General features: G+C 34.5%; 2 protein-coding genes across 4 annotated transcripts in view; one reads left to right on the top strand and one right to left on the bottom strand.

Moving 5' to 3' along the window:
- LOC146539297 (membrane-bound alkaline phosphatase-like) overlaps positions 1 to 17,483 on the top strand; it is a 101,509-nt gene that overhangs the window by 74,238 nt on the left and 9,788 nt on the right. Inside the window, exon 1 of one of the 3 annotated variants that reach the window (XM_085185480.1) lies at positions 13,591 to 13,703. The exons of 1 other annotated variant lie outside the window; for it this stretch is intronic. Coding sequence is in view for 1 of the 2 variants with exons in the window: in XM_085185478.1 (XP_085041604.1) it covers positions 15,728 to 15,740 (13 nt within the window). In the remaining variant the exon portion in view is untranslated. Of the gene's footprint in view, positions 1 to 13,590; positions 13,704 to 14,329; positions 15,741 to 17,483 lie in introns of those variants that run through there. One more of the 3 variants, XM_085185478.1, reaches the window with a different exon arrangement.
- Positions 10,494 to 13,984, bottom strand: LOC146539298 (membrane-bound alkaline phosphatase-like). Its single transcript, XM_085185473.1, has 4 exons — positions 13,604 to 13,984; positions 12,229 to 12,421; positions 11,972 to 12,144; positions 10,494 to 11,451 (listed from the first exon to the last, which is right to left on the bottom strand). Exons 1-4 carry the CDS (start codon positions 13,955 to 13,957, stop codon positions 10,537 to 10,539), a joined length of 1,635 nt encoding a protein of 544 aa, XP_085041599.1. The 5' UTR covers positions 13,958 to 13,984; the 3' UTR covers positions 10,494 to 10,536.

Here is a 17,483-nt window from a genome sequence, read left to right as displayed (position 1 = left end):
ATAATATCACCAAAACGATTTTTGAACTGACCGCACACATGAAAAACCTAGACAAGCGACTTTGCAAAGCTGAAAACACAAAATGATGAAATTAAAAGAACAAATGACGAAATTAAAACATCTATTACTTTTATAAATGAAAAATAGGATGATATGAAAAATCTAGTGGAATCCCTAAGAAGAGAGAAGCAGGAGCAGTTTAAATATATCGAAAAACTAGAAAATAAAATTAATGATCTTCAATTCAAGTCACGTACATCCTGCATTGAAATTCTAAATGTTCCCTATGGTGCAAAAGAAACAACAAGTGACCTAATGAAACTAGTTTCCAATATAAGCAACATAAGCAACATATCTTAAATCAGTCTGAAATTAGGGACGTCTACAGAACCGGCGGAAAACAAGCAAAACAGCGTCCTATTGTTGTCAAATTTGCTACGGTTCAAATGAAAACCACACTCCTCAGTGACATTCGAGAATTTAATAAGGCAAAAAAATCAAATGCTGAAAAAATCAATACCGAATTATTAGGTATTGCCGGAAAACGACAACCAGTATACATCGCCGAACATCTACCTATATCTATTAAAAAGCTGTACTACTCGGCGAGAGCGTTTGCAAAAGAATATAACTATAAATTCTGCTGGGTAGTAAATGGTAACATATACCTTCGTAAAACTGAAGAAGACAAGCAGATTCTCATAACCACTGAGACGACCTTGAATGACCCGAAAGCTAGTGTTAAATGACTTTATTTTATCCATAATGTTCTAGTTAAATTGCTTGTAATTTGCATTTGTATGTTATCTGTGAAATATTTTAGTCACCTTACACTTACGCACCCATTACTCATAAATTACCTACTTTACACAATCATCGCATTCAGCTAAATATTTATTCCTACTCGTATTTACATATTGTTTTTTTATTGTTGCCACTTCTCTCACCTTATCTTACTAGTTTTACGTTATTTCTTCTTTAGATATACTACCTTTCTGTGGCTAGGTCCCAGACAAATGATTGGCGTCTAATGTATTGTTTTTCACACATTAGTAACATTCACTGCGACAGACATTAAGGTTATTAATGCGGAGTTGGAGAATTTCCAAGTAGCTAAGGCCGTTAAGTGTTCCCCTCACGAATGTGCTGAAGCCTTATACTCTGCTACACCCTCTTTGAAAATTTTCCATCTTAACATCCGCAGTGTTACTAAAAACTTTAACCAACTGTGCGTCCGCTTACAATCGATACAGATTGAATGCGATGTTATTATTCTCACTGAGTGCTGGCTTAAAAATACGCCACATATTCCTGGCCTAAATGGTTTTAAATCGTTTAAAACAAATAACAACCCTATACAAAATGACGGAATCATCATTTATATTAGAAAAAATCTCTTATGTGTCATTAAAGAGCCAAACTTCAAAACAGCAAACTGTCTTACTCAGCTTATAGACAAGAATTTGGCTATAATTGCGATCTATCGTTCTCCTTCTTATTCACTTAAATCGTGTATTGACTTTTAATCAGTGTCTGGACGAAGTATTGAATTCCTTTAAATATATTCCAAATATAACCATCGTAGGGGATGTCAATATTGACATTAAGCCACCAAATAACTACAAGATTTAATACATACATTGACCATACAATCCTTAAATCTAATTTACCAGCTATTCTGCATTCTAGAAACTCCCCTCACAGATCACCTGCCCTCTATTTTAAACTTAAACCTCCGTAAAATCCCCTCCAGACCGTCTCCTGTAAAAAAACGTCTTGATCATAATGCTATTAAACTTGATATTGATTCCACCCCTTTCTCTCATATATTTGAAATTAAAGACCCTAATGTTGCTGCCGCACTTTTAACTTCGACATTACCTTCTATTGTACCCAAGCATTCCGTAATAATTACTAGAAGCATTAAGAAGAAGAAGCATTAAGGCTTGGATCACCTCAGGCCTAATCAGATGTATAAAGCATCGTGATAAACTCCACAAACAAGCAAGAAGATTTCCAGAAAACCCAAACACCCAATTAATTTACACTACATATCGAAATTCCTGTAACAAATTACTGAAGAGAATTAAAAGGAACTACGAGAAAAATGAGTTGATACTCGCTAGGAATAATCCAAAAGCTACTTGGCGAGCAATTAAAAATATTACAAACACTTCCAAGGAGACAAGTGTTCCATATGATTTATTAAATATCTCTGATAGCATTGTTACTTCCCTAAATCAGGTTAATATTTTTTTCGCTAATTTTGGAAATAAATTAGCATCAAATATAAATAATGATTGTAACTTTAAAACATTTGTAAAAACTAAATTCATTCTACATTCTATGACGTTATTATACTCCTCCTTTCCTCCTGATTCAGAGGGTGTCCAGGCTAATACCTATTCGATATTGGTTTGTGGGCATACGGGTACGCGACCCCGCTTCTTCGAGCCTCCACTCTTATATGCTCATCCAGTCCGTAAGAATGGTGTGCTTCCCCCCCCCCCTTCTCTCCTTTCTTTAGCTCCCTCCTTGCTTTGCCTATTCTACCCCCTCTCCCCTCGGTTTTTCCCCACAAAGGGGTTTTGGAGGTCAGACGGCAGTCGCTCCTCGATAGCCACAAACCACCATAACATGGAACGAAATACGAATAGACTGGGTACAGCTAGGGACGTCGCCGCAAAACGACGCGCAGGCACATCGCCCTATACCTGCGACAAGTGGGCAAGGGCTACCGTGTCAAGTACGGGCACGGTTAAAGACGCAAGTACCCAAACGGAGACTCCGCTTTGCAATGCAATGTTATTGGCTCTCTAACCGGACGATGCAGGGAACTCGCAGATGTACTCATGAAACGTCGGGTCCAGTGTTTGAAGTTGACCGTCGCTCCGACCGCTTGATCACAAACTTAATCAGTGCCTATGCTCCCCAGGCGGGATGTAGCGCGGCCGAAAAGGAGAGACATTCTGGGAGCAGTATGAAGGGGTGCTACTTGTTGTACCGTCCACCGAAGTGGTCTTAGTTGGGGGGGTTGAACGGTCACGTCGGTAAGGCTGCTGAGCCGTATGAACGTGTTCACGGGGGTTTTGGGCACGGTCTTTGCAATACAGAGGGTATTGCGAATACCTATTACGGAATAGAGTGATGGTAATGATACTAGACTTAATATTGAACTCCTTTATTGTATATTTAATTTGGTTACTTATATATACGCTACAAAACAATAGTGCAATATAATTTCACAATTGCATTTGTAGCGAATAAATTCAGGGCGCTGATTTAGCGTATTTATAAAGAATATAATAATACTTGTGCAATACCCCTACAATTAAAAAAATAATTATGTATCGATTGGTACTACGTACAGATAGAGTGCGCACGAAAGTTTTCAACCCGTTCGAATTCGGGGAATAGCATAAGTGACGAATTCTTGTCACGTGAGAGTTCCGCCTTTTGACACGATAGCTTCGTGTTGTCCACGTACTTGAGTATTCCATACCAGGTCAGAAATAATGACTTGTTAACATTATTCTCGTTCTGAATCCTGGGTGAGCTGCGTCGTGTAATATACTGTATATTCTTTTTCAAAATATGCGCAGTATATACAGTTGACTTGCACTTATAAATTCAAATTCAAAATATTCTTTATTCAAATAAACTATATAACCACTTCTGAATCGTCGAATGTACATGTCAACAAAAAGCTACCACCGGTTCGGAAGGCAGTTCTGCTGAGAAGGGCTTCAGGTTGAGCATTGGAAAGAAAATCGCAATTTTCCATTCATTGTTTAATTGTCGCTGTGGACGGCTTCGACCATGCTTGGGATGCCTCGACAATTATCGATGGCGGTGCGTGCGGAGAGGGGGCAGTCAGTGTCATGATTCTCTACTGACTCAGAAGTTTCCCTAGTTTCTTCGTTCTACCATACTTGTATTTTTTTATGGCCCTTAAACATTGAGAATCGTAATTACAGTGTGTCAGAATTAATTATCCTTTTCGGATGTAATGATCCTGTAATGCTGTCGACTAATCTGTTTTCGCCCATTTCCACTAAATAAATAATTATTTTATAAAAAAATCGATGCATTCGATGTCTTCGATCAATGATTCTTCTTACCTTCTATTACATACGGAGTTCCGCAGGGCTCAATCCTTGGCCCAACCCTTTTTTTGCTGTACATAAACGAACTCTGCCAACTCCCTGTTGCCGCAGTAAGGCTGCAAGATTGTCACATATGCCGATGACACAGTTTTACTTATATCAGGTAAACAATGGGATGAGGTAAAAGTAAATAGTGAAAGTGCTATTAAAATAGTATATGATTGGTTATCCTATAATTGTTTGTCCTTAAATGTTTCGAAAACCATGTACATACCTTTCTTTATAAGATCTTCCACTCGGCCACCCACTTCCCTCAATATTAAATTCACAACTGCTCTCTTTCAGTAACAAATTGTTCATGCCACACCTTAAACCACCAGGTAGCCAAAGTAAAATACCTAGGCATTATGATAGACCAAAGGCTTAACTAGAAGGAGCAAATAGCTTCTATTTCTTTTAGATGCAGACGCCTTATCTACTTTTTTAAACTGCTCCGCCACTCTGCTGACTTGGAAACCCTTCGCGTGGTCTATTTTTCCCTTTGTCAATCTATCTTGTGCTACTGCATACCTGCATGGGGAGGTGCCGCCAAGACTCTTATATTACCCGTTGAACGTGCACAACGCGCAGTCCTAAAGGTCAAGGTAATTTTTTTTTGTAAAACTGTTAGTTATTATTAAATGTAAAAAAATATAAACTTGTACAATTTTTTCGCTCTGGTATCGGGTAAGACGGCGTTAAGTTCCACCACTCAACACGCAATCCTTCCCTCTGCCTACCCTGCTGTGTGCAGGATACAGCGTGATGTTGATTTATTTGATTTCATTTATATTATTTTTTATTAGATATCCTTATGAAAATAATACTAATGTTGTGATAACCTAAATGTATTTTTTAAAAGCTTTTATTTAACTTGCAATGTATGTATGTGAGTTCGGGTGAAATCAAATCTTTGGATGACAATGCACGATAAAATATGTGACGTCATTCTAAATCTAATATGGCGGACCATAGAAGATGGCGAAATAGTTATTTTTAATGTACTTTTACAATATGGGTATCAAATGAAAGGGCTCGTTGAGAGCAACTCGAAAAACAATGTGATGCCATTCTAAATCCCATAAGGAGGAAATCGAAGATACCCAAGTATCTATTTAGTCTACTTCTACAATATAGATATTAAATGAAATGGGTCGTTGACCGTAACTCTAAAAATAATGTGACGTTATTCTAAACCCAATATGGCGGAACATCTAAGATGGCGGAATAGTTATTATTTATGCACTTCTGCAATATGGGTATCAAATGAAAGATCTTGCCGAGAATAATTAGTAAAATAATGTGACATCACTTGAAATCCAATAGAATTGACACTATTCAAGTTTTTTGTGCTTTCATATAATGAAAGGTATGTTCGTACGATTGAACTGAAATTTTGTATACACGTTTGGTTTAGATGACAATGCACGATAAGGTTTGTGACTTAATTCTAAATATAATGTGGCGGACCATTCAAGATGGCGGAATAGTTATATTTCATGAACTTCTATAATATGGGTATCAAATGAAAGGGCTTGTTGAGAGTAACTTGAAAAATAGTGTAACGTCATTCTAAATCCAATATGGTGGACAATCCAAAGTAACGGAATAGTAATTTTTGATGCACTTGTACATCATGGGTATCAAATAAAAGGGCTTCTTGAGAGCAACTTGAAAAATGATGTGACGTTATTCTAAATCCAATATGGCGAACCATCCAAGATAGTCGAATAGTTATTTTTAGCCTACTTCGACAATATAGATATCTATTAAAAGGGCTCGTTGAGAGTATCTCAAAAAATAATGTGACGTTTTTCTAAATCCAATATGACGGAACACCTAAGATGGCGGAATAGTTATTATTTATGCACATCTGCAATACGGGTATCAAATGAAAGGGCATGCCGAGAATAATTAGAAAAATAATGTGATATCTAGTGTGAGAAACCTAGCCAGTGGTAACTAAAAAGTAAAAAATAAATTAAAAGCAAAAAATCATTTTTAGAAAAAGCTTTTATTTAAACGCTTTAAAAAGGAGAAAATAAAGTTTGTCTTTTAAATTTTAACTATCAACTCATAACCTCATTGTACACAATTTATATGATCATAAAAGCTTGTCGCGTTAATCAATATTTAATTAAATTGAAACTTTAAAAAATTAAACTTAGCAGATTTTACATAATTAAATTAGTACTAGTTTAGTTACACAAGTAAATCGCGCGACAATCTTTTATGATCATATAAATTGTGTACAATGGGGTTATGAGTTGATAGTTAAAATTAAAAAGACAAATTTTATTTTCTCCTTTTTAAAGCGTTTAAATAAAAGCTTTTTCTAAAAATGATTTTTTTCTTTTAATTTATTTAACTATTAATTTTTATATTTAGGATTAATAAAATAACATTAAGGTTTATAAAGCTCAATGTGTTAATATTTGTAGTGACATGTGACCCCGTGTCTGCCTACTACCTACTAAGTATATCAACTGTCCAATAAAAATATTTTTTTATAAATTGAAACCCATTTTTCGATTCAAAACAATTAAGTAATTGTAGCTGCATTTTGTTCATAAACGCAACAACAGTTGTGGATTCGATTCCTACTTGAGAGAATAAAAGATAAATATTTATTAAATTTTTATGAATTTCCTCACTCTTTTAATGAGGCAAAGCGTGGCGTCGCCTCAGGGTCCTTCTGCTTGGTGTGCACGCTGTGTACTGTGGAACATAAAAAAATAACAATTAGTTCCTGAGATTAGTATGTACAAACAAACAAACTCAAACCTCTATATAAGGTAGAAAAGGACCAAATATTCATATTTGACCAAATGTATACATTTGATATAATCTATATATATAAAATCGAAAGGTCACTCACTCACTCATCACGAAATCTCAAAAACTACCAGAAAAAAGGCTATGCGATCGATAGGACAATCGATAGTATCGATATTTTCGATAGTATCGAAACTATCGATAGTTTAAAAGAAAACAATACTATCGGCGAAGTGCAATACTATCGATACTATCGATAGTATCGATATCTTTCTGACTGGTAGATAGTATTGTACTCTTTTGAACTATCGATAGTGTCGACACTATCAAAATATCGATACTATCAATTAAAATATCGATAGTCCTACTATCGGACAACTATCGATAGAATATCGATAGCCGATCGATAGTCGACTATCGATCGGCAACACTAGTTGGGTCGGACTATAGCTGAATGCTATTTACTAAACCATATACAATGGGTTATGGGCCCAAACCACGTCGTAACAATAATAAAGAAGATTGCATCAATCGTAGAAAATTAGAAATACTGGCGAGTTTAAGACAGCGTTACTTCACGCGACGCTTCGACGTTGGTATTGAAATTTGGAGGTTAAGTTGCCGGGAAGGAATAAAAAAGAAAAACAAGCAAAAAAAACAATCACGAGTAAGGGAAACAGCACAGTAATAAAACTGGAAGGAGTAAAAAATTGGAATGCTTGGAAGTTCCAAACCATAATACTACTACGAAGGGAAATTGTGTCATCATCATCATCTGCATTAATTGTAAAAAGAAATGCTACAATTAAAAGAAATATTAAATGTTTCAAGTGTAATAATATGGGTCATTGTCGAGCTGAATGCAATGTGGACAGAAAATGTAATATTTATTGTTAAAAAAAGTGAGAAAAAATGCTATTATTGTAATAATTTTGTAAACATGTTAAAAATGAGTGTTAGTTTAAAAAGGGAAAATAAAAAATGTGTTTGTAGTGCAACAAAAGTAAAATTAAAAACCTAATAGAAATAATTCAATAAAAGTGTGTGTAAAGTGTATTCCTAAGTGTTGCGTTAATTTAACATCAGCTCGCCGCCGTCGCCTACATACCTACGCTAGTTGCTGCGACTCGATTTCTTGAATGAAGCGTTTGCGACGTTGCCGCGCCGACAGGTAAGTGTGTGCGTGCCTATGTTATACTTTACAAATGGCGTTTTATTTTAAAACGATAATTTTATTATTTATTTTGTTTGAAAAAATAACTTCTTCATTTTTGGGAATTCTTTTTTTTCTGAATTATATTAGGCTTTTATAGAGTAGTTAAAACTGTGGTTTCATTTAAAGTGGTGCGTTCAATTCCACCCTGTATAATGTTATTTTCTGTAAAATACCCTCACACTGACAATTGTCTTACAATAATAAACACTTAAGTTAATTAATGATATTTTGTCTGTTTTGTCTGTTCCAAAGTCATGATGTTAAGGAAATGGGATTTTGTATCATGTATTTGTTCTTTTCCATACATAATGAAGTTTTTTTGAAGTTAGTTTTTAAGACTGGTTTCTACCTCAAAAAGAAAGATTTTAAATAAAATAACAAAGGGTTAATTATATTTTGTTAATACTTCTGTAATACTATTATACTCCACTATTAAGTGAATTTATTGTAATTATTTTTGCTCACTCAGTCCTTTCTAGGCGATTATTTATAAGCAGAACCATAAATATGCATTTACTCCTGTGGATTCAACATAGTAATGGGCAAACAGCATAAATCAATCCTTTATAAATAAATCACAATAAAGCATTTTGTGACAAAAAATTACATGAAATTTATGCTAGTAGTGGTGAAGGGGCACTAGTGTCTACACTAGGTTCTACATGAAGCTGATTTAAATAACATGGAATTCCAAGGTGATGAATATCATTTTTATAAACAAAATTAAAATATTCTAAATGGCTACTAAACACATCGTAAATATACATGTTATATAATAAGACAACATTTTATTATAGCACTGCACTATATCCAACATATAGAGCTGTGTAGGAGAACATAGTGTTATGACACTCCATCTTTCACTCAACACCCAATATTCAAGACATTGTGTGTTAAGTGACTGAACTTAACAATGCTTTTTTCTTCTCACTAGAACAAAGAAATGATAATAATTCATACCCCTATTTGTTAATTATTGTAGCAAAAATGCTTATACCTATGCTAATAAGGGAATATTTTAATGTACAATTTAATAGATACCGTTAATAATAATATAATCACTACTCAAAATAATGTTTATTTTGATTTGGTATAAGAAAAGTAGGGAAAGCTCATTTCTAAATTTTAAAACTTCATTTATAAATGCTTACAAATTTAATAAGAAATATAACCTCTCTGACTCTGTGTACTAACACAGCACAGCACATTAAAAACTATTCATGTTCTATTTCTAAAGAAAAGATGTAATAAATAAATAATAATATATTTCAGATTAATATCCATATAGTGTCAGTGTGTTAGTAAGATATACTTACTAATTATGTTAGTCAAGATAGTTATACATATGCAATGTGATTGATGTAATGCTTAAGATATATAATAGCTTAATACTTTACCTGATGTTTAGAAGTAATATTATATCAATTCTGTTGATTATGTGCATTAAGTATATAATCTTGTCTTATTTGTTCTTTCTACAAAATTAGCCATGAAACAGATCTAAATTATAAGAATACTTACAAAATTATTATTTTACTTTGTTGTGAATGGTTATTGGTCACAGGCGGTTATTATTATAATTAAGAAATCAAGGAAGATTTCATGACGATATAAAAGAAAATGCTATTGTGTATTTACGTAAAAGTAAGATTCTAAAAGTATAATATTTTTGTATTGTATTTTATTTTATTGCTAAAATTTTAACTTTTATCGATTATCGAGTGTTTTATATTATATGCAAGTAATACTATAAATAAATATAATATTACTTGTATATTATAATGACATTGGGAATTACAGACAAATAAACTTACTGCTTACAGATTACATAAAAAATTATTATCTGTAAAAATGGTATTAAAAATCTTCCGATATTTGGCTTATTTTCTTTTTATATATGACTGTAAATATTATTAATAAGTGTATTATTAAATTATATTTTTGTATTTATTTTAGCGTAGGAGAGAAAAATTGCTTTACTAAATAAAAGTTGCAATTGGTAGGCTTCTGTAAACAATTTTCTAGAATTGAAGTAGTTTTTTAAGTACACCGAGATTTCACTCAACAATAAATATAGCAAATAGCTTATTAAATTTAAGATTTTAAATTGTATAACATGCTAATTCATATGAAGTACTATTTAATATATCCAAGTGGTATTCTTTTCATTAACCAACTACGGTATTATAATTATTATCGTCTCTCTCGCACTTAGACCTCTTTTTTTTAATATAACACTTAAAAATGTTTTGAGACCAGGCCAGGTCTGGCCAGGTATTAGAGATCATATTTAATTAATGCTTACATTTATTAATGATATTACTTAAGTGCTAAAATATTTACAAATTTAAATAATATTAAAATAACACAATAATGAATTTTAATAAACTTTAAATCAAATTAAAAGAAGTTACCGATTATGGCTATTAAAGAAACAATCGAGAAGAGAATAGAGTGATGAATAACACCAGCGTTGCAGGCGATGTGTCCAGGTCCGATACAGGCAGCGTAAGCCATGCGATAGGGCAGGTGGCTTTGTTCGTAGAGACCGGAGAACATCTCGTGGTGAGGTCCGAGCGCGAACACCGCCACATCATCGCCACCGTGCGTCTCCCATGTCATGTTGATGTCCACATGGGACATCCATGTAAGCCGGTCACCAAAATCGTTTTCTTGAGTTGGATCTGTTCGCTTACCGTCGACATGACTCCTGAAACCAGGTCCGTTAGTGTAGGTTAACGTCATGTAGGGAACTCCGTTTGGATCGGGACTATCAGCTGGTCCGAGTATACTGCGTCCTCTTTGGGTATATCCATTAATTGCCATAACGTGAGCGTGATCAGCAGTTACTACTATTAAAGAATCTTCTTCAGAAAGTAGTTCAGTGGCGCGCGCGACTGCTTTGCTGAACTCAATTGTTTCGTCTAGGGCAAGTTCTACCAAATTATCGTGATGCGCGTGGTCAATGCGGCCGCCCTCGACAAACAAAAAGAAGCCTTTATCATTACGGCTTAACATTCTGATTGCAGTCTCAGTCATTTCCTCAAGCGTGGGTTCGGTTGTAATATTGACTGTCTCCATGTGATATAGTAAATGAGTTCCTTCAAACAAGCCCAATAGGTATTCTGGTAAATTTTCATTTACTGCGAGTAACTGATTACGGTTCCAAACATATTGATGGGTTACGTTTTGCGTCGCCTTTTGGGCTGCCCACTCTTCTATTAAATTTTTACCATCACTTCGCAATCCTGATTGTCCTTCTTCGTCAACTTTATTTGCTGGTATAAATTCACGTCTACCTCCGCCCATAATGACCTGCCGACGCAATGATAAAATAGATAGATAAAAAATATCATACAATATCACTAAAATATAAATTTTTACTATCTGTAGTACTAATATAAACTAATATAAAGTAAAGTATTTGTAAAAAAATTCCAATAAGTAAAGCTTATTACGCTGTACAAGAATATTTAGAGGATGAACATGTATGGAATTAATGTCTATTGTATGTAATGCAGGATAGCTGCCAGCTAATGTAATAAATTGTACCATTGATTTTGAAAAGAGCAACTGTTGAGTTTCTTGCCGGCTTTTCTCAGCAGAACTGCCTTCCGAACCGGTAGTAGCTTTTTGCTTATATGTTCATTCGTCAGTTCAAAAGTGTTTATAACAGTCTATTTGAATAAAGAATATTTTGAATTTGAATTTAATATCGATTGAATTATAATACATTTTTTTTAAATCGCAATTGTAAAACGTATGGGCAAAGTATTAAGTATAATTTATTTAATTAGTGTAGTGTTAATTAGCGTTTATATTATAATTAGATTACCTTAAATTTATTGCCAGGGTGTGAGTGCACCAACTGGTGCGCTATGTCGGGGCATCTGCTAGGATCTGCTGAGTCTTCTCGCACAGCAGCATCATTCTCCCAATAGCGACTTGCTACATTTGCATATACTCCGGCAGGAGACGCGTGAGTGACACGAGTAGTCGTAACAACTCCTAAAATAGTGCATTTTAATAAAACAGAGTATTATCGGATGAAGTCGAGTGCTTATTTGTTTAATGATGAAGAATTATACTAACCAGCATCTCGTCCATCGGCTAAGGCCCACGCAGCGATCGATTCTACGTGTCGTGACGTTGGAACTGAAGCTTCGCAATCTCCAAATGGCACTGCAGCAGTGACTCCGATAGCTCCTTCATTATTTTTCACTCCAGATAAATAAGCCGTGGCAGTGCACGCAGAGTCAGCAATTTGTGCATCCACACAATAAGTCTGAACATATTAAAATTATAATAATTATTGATATCCAATAGTAAGGATTTTTGGCAGCACCACTTTAAGTGAAATCACAGTTTTAACTACTTTACAAAAGCCTAATACGATTTTTGTTTTTCTCAAAAATGAAAAACGTTAACGTTTTCAAACAAAATAAATAGTAAAATCGTCGTAAAATAAAACGCCATTTGTTGAGGACGACGCACGCACACATAAACCTATCTTAGGGACACCGCCGCATACGCCTCATTCCGAAATCGAGTCGTAGTGATTGGCGATAAAGTTCAAAGTTGTTAGGTTGTACTTTTGCAGTAGTATGTATTTACGTTATTGGTTATTGGTATGTATGCATAACTGCGTCACACGAAATACAGGTATGGATAAACATCGTGAAATGAAAAAAAAATCCTACGTCTAAATTGTTGAGGTATCTTGATGAATTTCTTTAGGTATGGGTTTGAAATATTTAACCCTATGTGCTATTCCCGTAAAAGGAGCGCTGACGCTTCCACCCTGGGTATTTAAAAGGAGATGTTCCCATTGCGTGAGGTAAGACGCACGTACAGCCGTAACCGCTAATGTTAGAAACGTGAAATTTGGACAGATGTTTACTGTCATAACGTGGACACCCAATAAGAAGGGATTTTGAAAAATTTTAACCCTGAAGGCATGAAATAGGGGTTGAAAGTTGGTATGGAAAAATCTTTAAATTGGCACCGATTTTTGTTAAATTTGAAATTCAGACTCTTAAAAATATTTAATTGAACACATATTTCATGATTTCTTGAATTCACTCACTAAACTGCAAATAATTTCATAAATAATATTTAATAAATATTCATGTAATTAGTTCAACCACTCGAGGAAGTGAAATATTTACGTATATATTTCCATTTCTTCGCTCTGGTGTCGAGGCAGAATGTGGCGTTGAGTCATGCCACTCAACACGCAATGCCTCTAGAATTCGGCAGAAAGTGGGGAATGGAGCGTTTTAACACTAGGTTCCCTCTGCCTACCCTGCTGTGTGCGGGATATAGCGTGAAGCTGTATAGTTCAAGTGGGCGAAGCCGCCCAGGCCGGCTAGTTTATTATACAGAAACTTCAGAATTAATTTTGCCAAGATATGTACGTCTCAAAAATTAAAGAAAATGTCATTTTTATTTTAGCAACGCACTTTACCTTCACGAGTCCTGCTGTTGGAAAAGATTCGAAAGATAGCTCTTCTTCTTCACCAGGTCGTCCGTTTCTTTGTCCCAATAATGTACGAGCAGCTGCTAAGGTTGGTATGGACATGCCGTCACCGAGGAACATTACAACATTACGCGCCTTTTCTGGAATACTTCGTCCTGCATGTCTCTTAATCCTTGCCTCGATAGCGTCTTGTGCATCTCTGAGCCAATATTCTTTAGTGTCTTCTCCCGGGAGAACGGGCGGCCGCGAAGGTTTGCGATGTATATTATGGTAGTCGTCGTTCCATGAGGCCACGCTCACTGATAGTACTGTCACCATCAACAATGTCCACTTCCTCCACATAATGGTAGACGAGCTCTGAATGTTAATTGTGAAGCACAATTTGTTATATATTCACAATTATTCTTATCATTTATCTAATTTTAGATTTGATTTAAATCGTCTCATGTATATAATTTGCGTAAAGCTGTTATCGATTATTTTTATATTATTATTTGTTGTTATAGATTATACTTATTTTTTGCTACAGTATCTAAGATAACACCTTGAATTATACATATTATTGCTTATCGAAAAAAAAGGAATTTCATGATTTGTACGATTTACACGTACTTGCATTCTTTCGTATTTAATAATAATAATAATAATAATACTTTATTGCACATGAAAAGAAAATATATATATATATAAAATTTACACAGAAAAAAAAAAAAAAAAAGAAAGAAAAGAAAAAGAAAAAGAAGGATACATAGGTACTTAAATTAACATGTGCAATGGCGGCCTTATCACTGCAAGTGATCTCTTACAGGCAGCCATTAAAAGTGCAGGACTTATGCAAGAAATTATAGTAAAGCGCAAAAAGTATTACTTAACAAAGTAAAAATAAATAAATAATATATATATATTTATTTAATACACATACATACAAATATAAAAACATATACACACAAACTACATACATACATACATACATACACACATACATACACACATACATACATACATACATACATATTAAAATAATACGGAAATGTATACATACGTACATATTATGATACTTTATTTTAAATATTGTTCTAAGTAGTAATTTTTAAGCCTACGCTTAAAAATATTTACTGACGGAGATCGTCAACTTCACCTGGCAGCGCATTCCAGAGTTTTACTGTTTGGACAGTAAAAGAGTCTCCATAGCATTTAGTGTGACATGAGGGGATTTCTAGGAGGTTGTTGTTGCGGGAACGAAGGTGTTGGGAGTGGAGGGCGTTCGACCCCAAGAACTTAAACCGTTCTTTGAGGTATGAAGGAGTGACAGGGTGGTAAAGGATTGTGAAAAGGAGAGTGAGAGAGTGTAATTGTCGTCGGTCTTTTACAGTGAGCCATTTAAGCTGAGTACGGTATTGTGTTACGTGATCAAACTTTCGCAATCCAAAGATAAATCGGATTATAAGATTCTGCATCCGTTCAATTTATTATTTTATTATTAGTAGTTGTTGAGATAAATCTAAGTAACACGAGTCGGCATAATCAAGTATAGGGAGAAGAAGAGTTTGAGCCAATGAGATTTTAGTCTTTAATGGTAGTAGGTTCTTCCATCTTCTCAAACTTCTTATAGCACAGAAGATCTTACGGCTGAGCTCGGCAATTTGAGGCGACCAAGAAAATCTTTCGTATTTAGTTATTAAGTTGCTACTAGTTTTCATGATTTAATTTTAATAGTCGCTAAAAAAATAGTCCAGCAATGGACGTCCTAAGTCTGATTCCTCGATGAATAGACTATTCAATATAAAAATATTTTTTAAATTAAAACCACTAATTCCTTCAAACTTTCAGTTTTATATCAATAGTATATCTTATAAATGAAACGCTTGAGTCACAGACACGAATTAAAATTTATTACAAAAGCAGAGTATTACATACTTTATGGTAGGTGGCGCCACTAGTTTGTTAGGAGTGACATTGCAGATACAAAATTGACATAAAATAACACCCCCACTTATCGCAATATTCACTATACAATTTTATAAAAATTATTCTATACAAACTATGCCAAGAAGCAACATAAATTTATAATGTTTTGCCTTACATAAACTTTTAGTTAAAATATCTGCCGGCATGTCAGCCGATGGTAAATATACTATTTTTACAATATTATCCTTTACCAAATCACGACAAAAATGATGTTTGATATCTATATGTTTGGTACGTTTATGAAAAACTGGGTTTGCACACAGCTTCTGAACACCCTGGTTATCATTGAAAAGACTAAATGTGTACATTTTATTAGTTATTTCAAATTGCAGACTTCTCAAGTATAATACTTCCCTACATGCTTCAGATACACCAACATACTCTGATTCAGTGCTAGAGAGAGCTACACATTTTTGTTTTCTACATTCCCATGAGATAATGCCATTAGATAATAAAAAACACATACCAGTATATGATCTCCTATCTACAGAGTTAGAGGCCCAATCAGCATCTACATAGCCTGTTATTTCTGAATTACCTTCTTTACAATATTTTATTCCATAACATTTAGTTTGCTTCAGATATTTTAACACTCTCTTTGCGTACTCCCAATGCTCTTTTGTGTGACAATTATTAAATTGACTCAAAAAACTTATACAGTAACTAATATCTGGCCTAGTTAAGACTGAAAGATACATCAAACTCCCAATTAGTTGTTGATAAGGCACATGACTATTCATACCTACTTGACCTTTATTTACATTTAATTTGACCTCCATAGGAGTATCAACAGTCTTACAATCACTTAACTGAAATTTACTCAAAAGTTGATCAACATATGTTTCCTGACTCAAAGTTACATATCCTTTTTCTCTATTGAAAGTTACATTCATTCCAAGACATTGTTTTACTTGGCCTAAGTCCTTAATGCTAAACTTATTAGATAAAATCTGTTTCAAGTTCTCAGTCTCAACTTTATCATTAGAAAATATAAAGAAATCATCAACATAGACTGTAACAATGATCTTACATTTACTGATATCCTTTACATACATACATGGCTCTATTTTTGACCTTTTGTAACCATTACTGACTAAACAATTATCAACCTTTTTATTCCAGGCTCTAGAGGCCTGCTTAAGTCCATAAATGGCCTTTTTAAGTTTCAATACTTTGCAATCAGAGCTACTACTACTATTATAACAATCTGGCAGTTTCATATAAATAGTTTCTTCTAAGTCACCATTCAAGAACGCAGTCTTGACATCTAAATGGGTAACATTTAAATCTAACTTTACAGACAATGCAAATAATAGTCTTAGGGTTGTATGTCTCACTACAGGTGAAAATGTTTCGGTATAGTCAACACCATGTTTTTGGGTGAAGCCCTTAGCAACTAGACGAGCACGGTAATGCACTTTATTTTCACTGTCGTATTTTTTTTGCAACACCCACTTGCACTGCACTATAGTACCATCTTTTGGAACATCTACGAGTTCCCATGCACTATTTTTCTCGAACGACAGCAACTCATCCTGCACGGCTGCTAACCACTGTACTCTCTCGGGACCTTCCAATGCTTCTTGCAACAATGTCTCACCCATGAACATGCTGTCATCTTCTAAACACGCACTTGCAAATCCATATCTGTCTGGCTGCTGCCTACGCCGAGGACCACTTGTCATGTTGATATTATTCAGTATAATGGAGTCTTCACTGTCTGTAGTACCAGACAGTGTAGTCTCAGAGCTATCTAATGTTTCTCCTTCACAAGGTACATACAGTTCATCACTGTCATCTGTGCTCAAGGTCTCTGATTGTTCAAGGGAATCTTCCTGGAGAGTTACACCTTCGTCCCCCACTGGAACCATATTCACCTCATCTGAACAACTTTCCTGTA

Source organism: Heliconius melpomene, chromosome 5 (assembly GCF_056956725.1).
Source record: "Heliconius melpomene rosina isolate 202511_hmr_F chromosome 5, ASM5695672v1, whole genome shotgun sequence".
NCBI classification, from domain to species: Eukaryota; Metazoa; Arthropoda; class Insecta; order Lepidoptera; family Nymphalidae; genus Heliconius; species Heliconius melpomene.
The sequence above is the reverse complement of the archived record's forward strand: the minus strand, read 5'-3'. Positions and strand labels throughout refer to the sequence as shown.

What these genes read in the sequence shown, in the direction of transcription:
- LOC146539298 (XM_085185473.1), bottom strand. Translation starts at nt 13,957, where the DNA reads ATGTGGAGGAAGTGGACATTGTTGATGGTGACAGTACTATCAGTGAGC. An exon ending in AGCCGATGGACGAGATGCTG is followed by an intron (nt 12,145 to 12,228) that starts GTTAGTATAATT and finishes GCACTATTTTAG; the next exon opens with GAGTTGTTACGACTACTCGT. An exon ending in ACCCTGGCAATAAATTTAAG is followed by an intron (nt 11,452 to 11,971) that starts GTAATCTAATTA and finishes TTGCGTCGGCAG; the next exon opens with GTCATTATGGGCGGAGGTAG.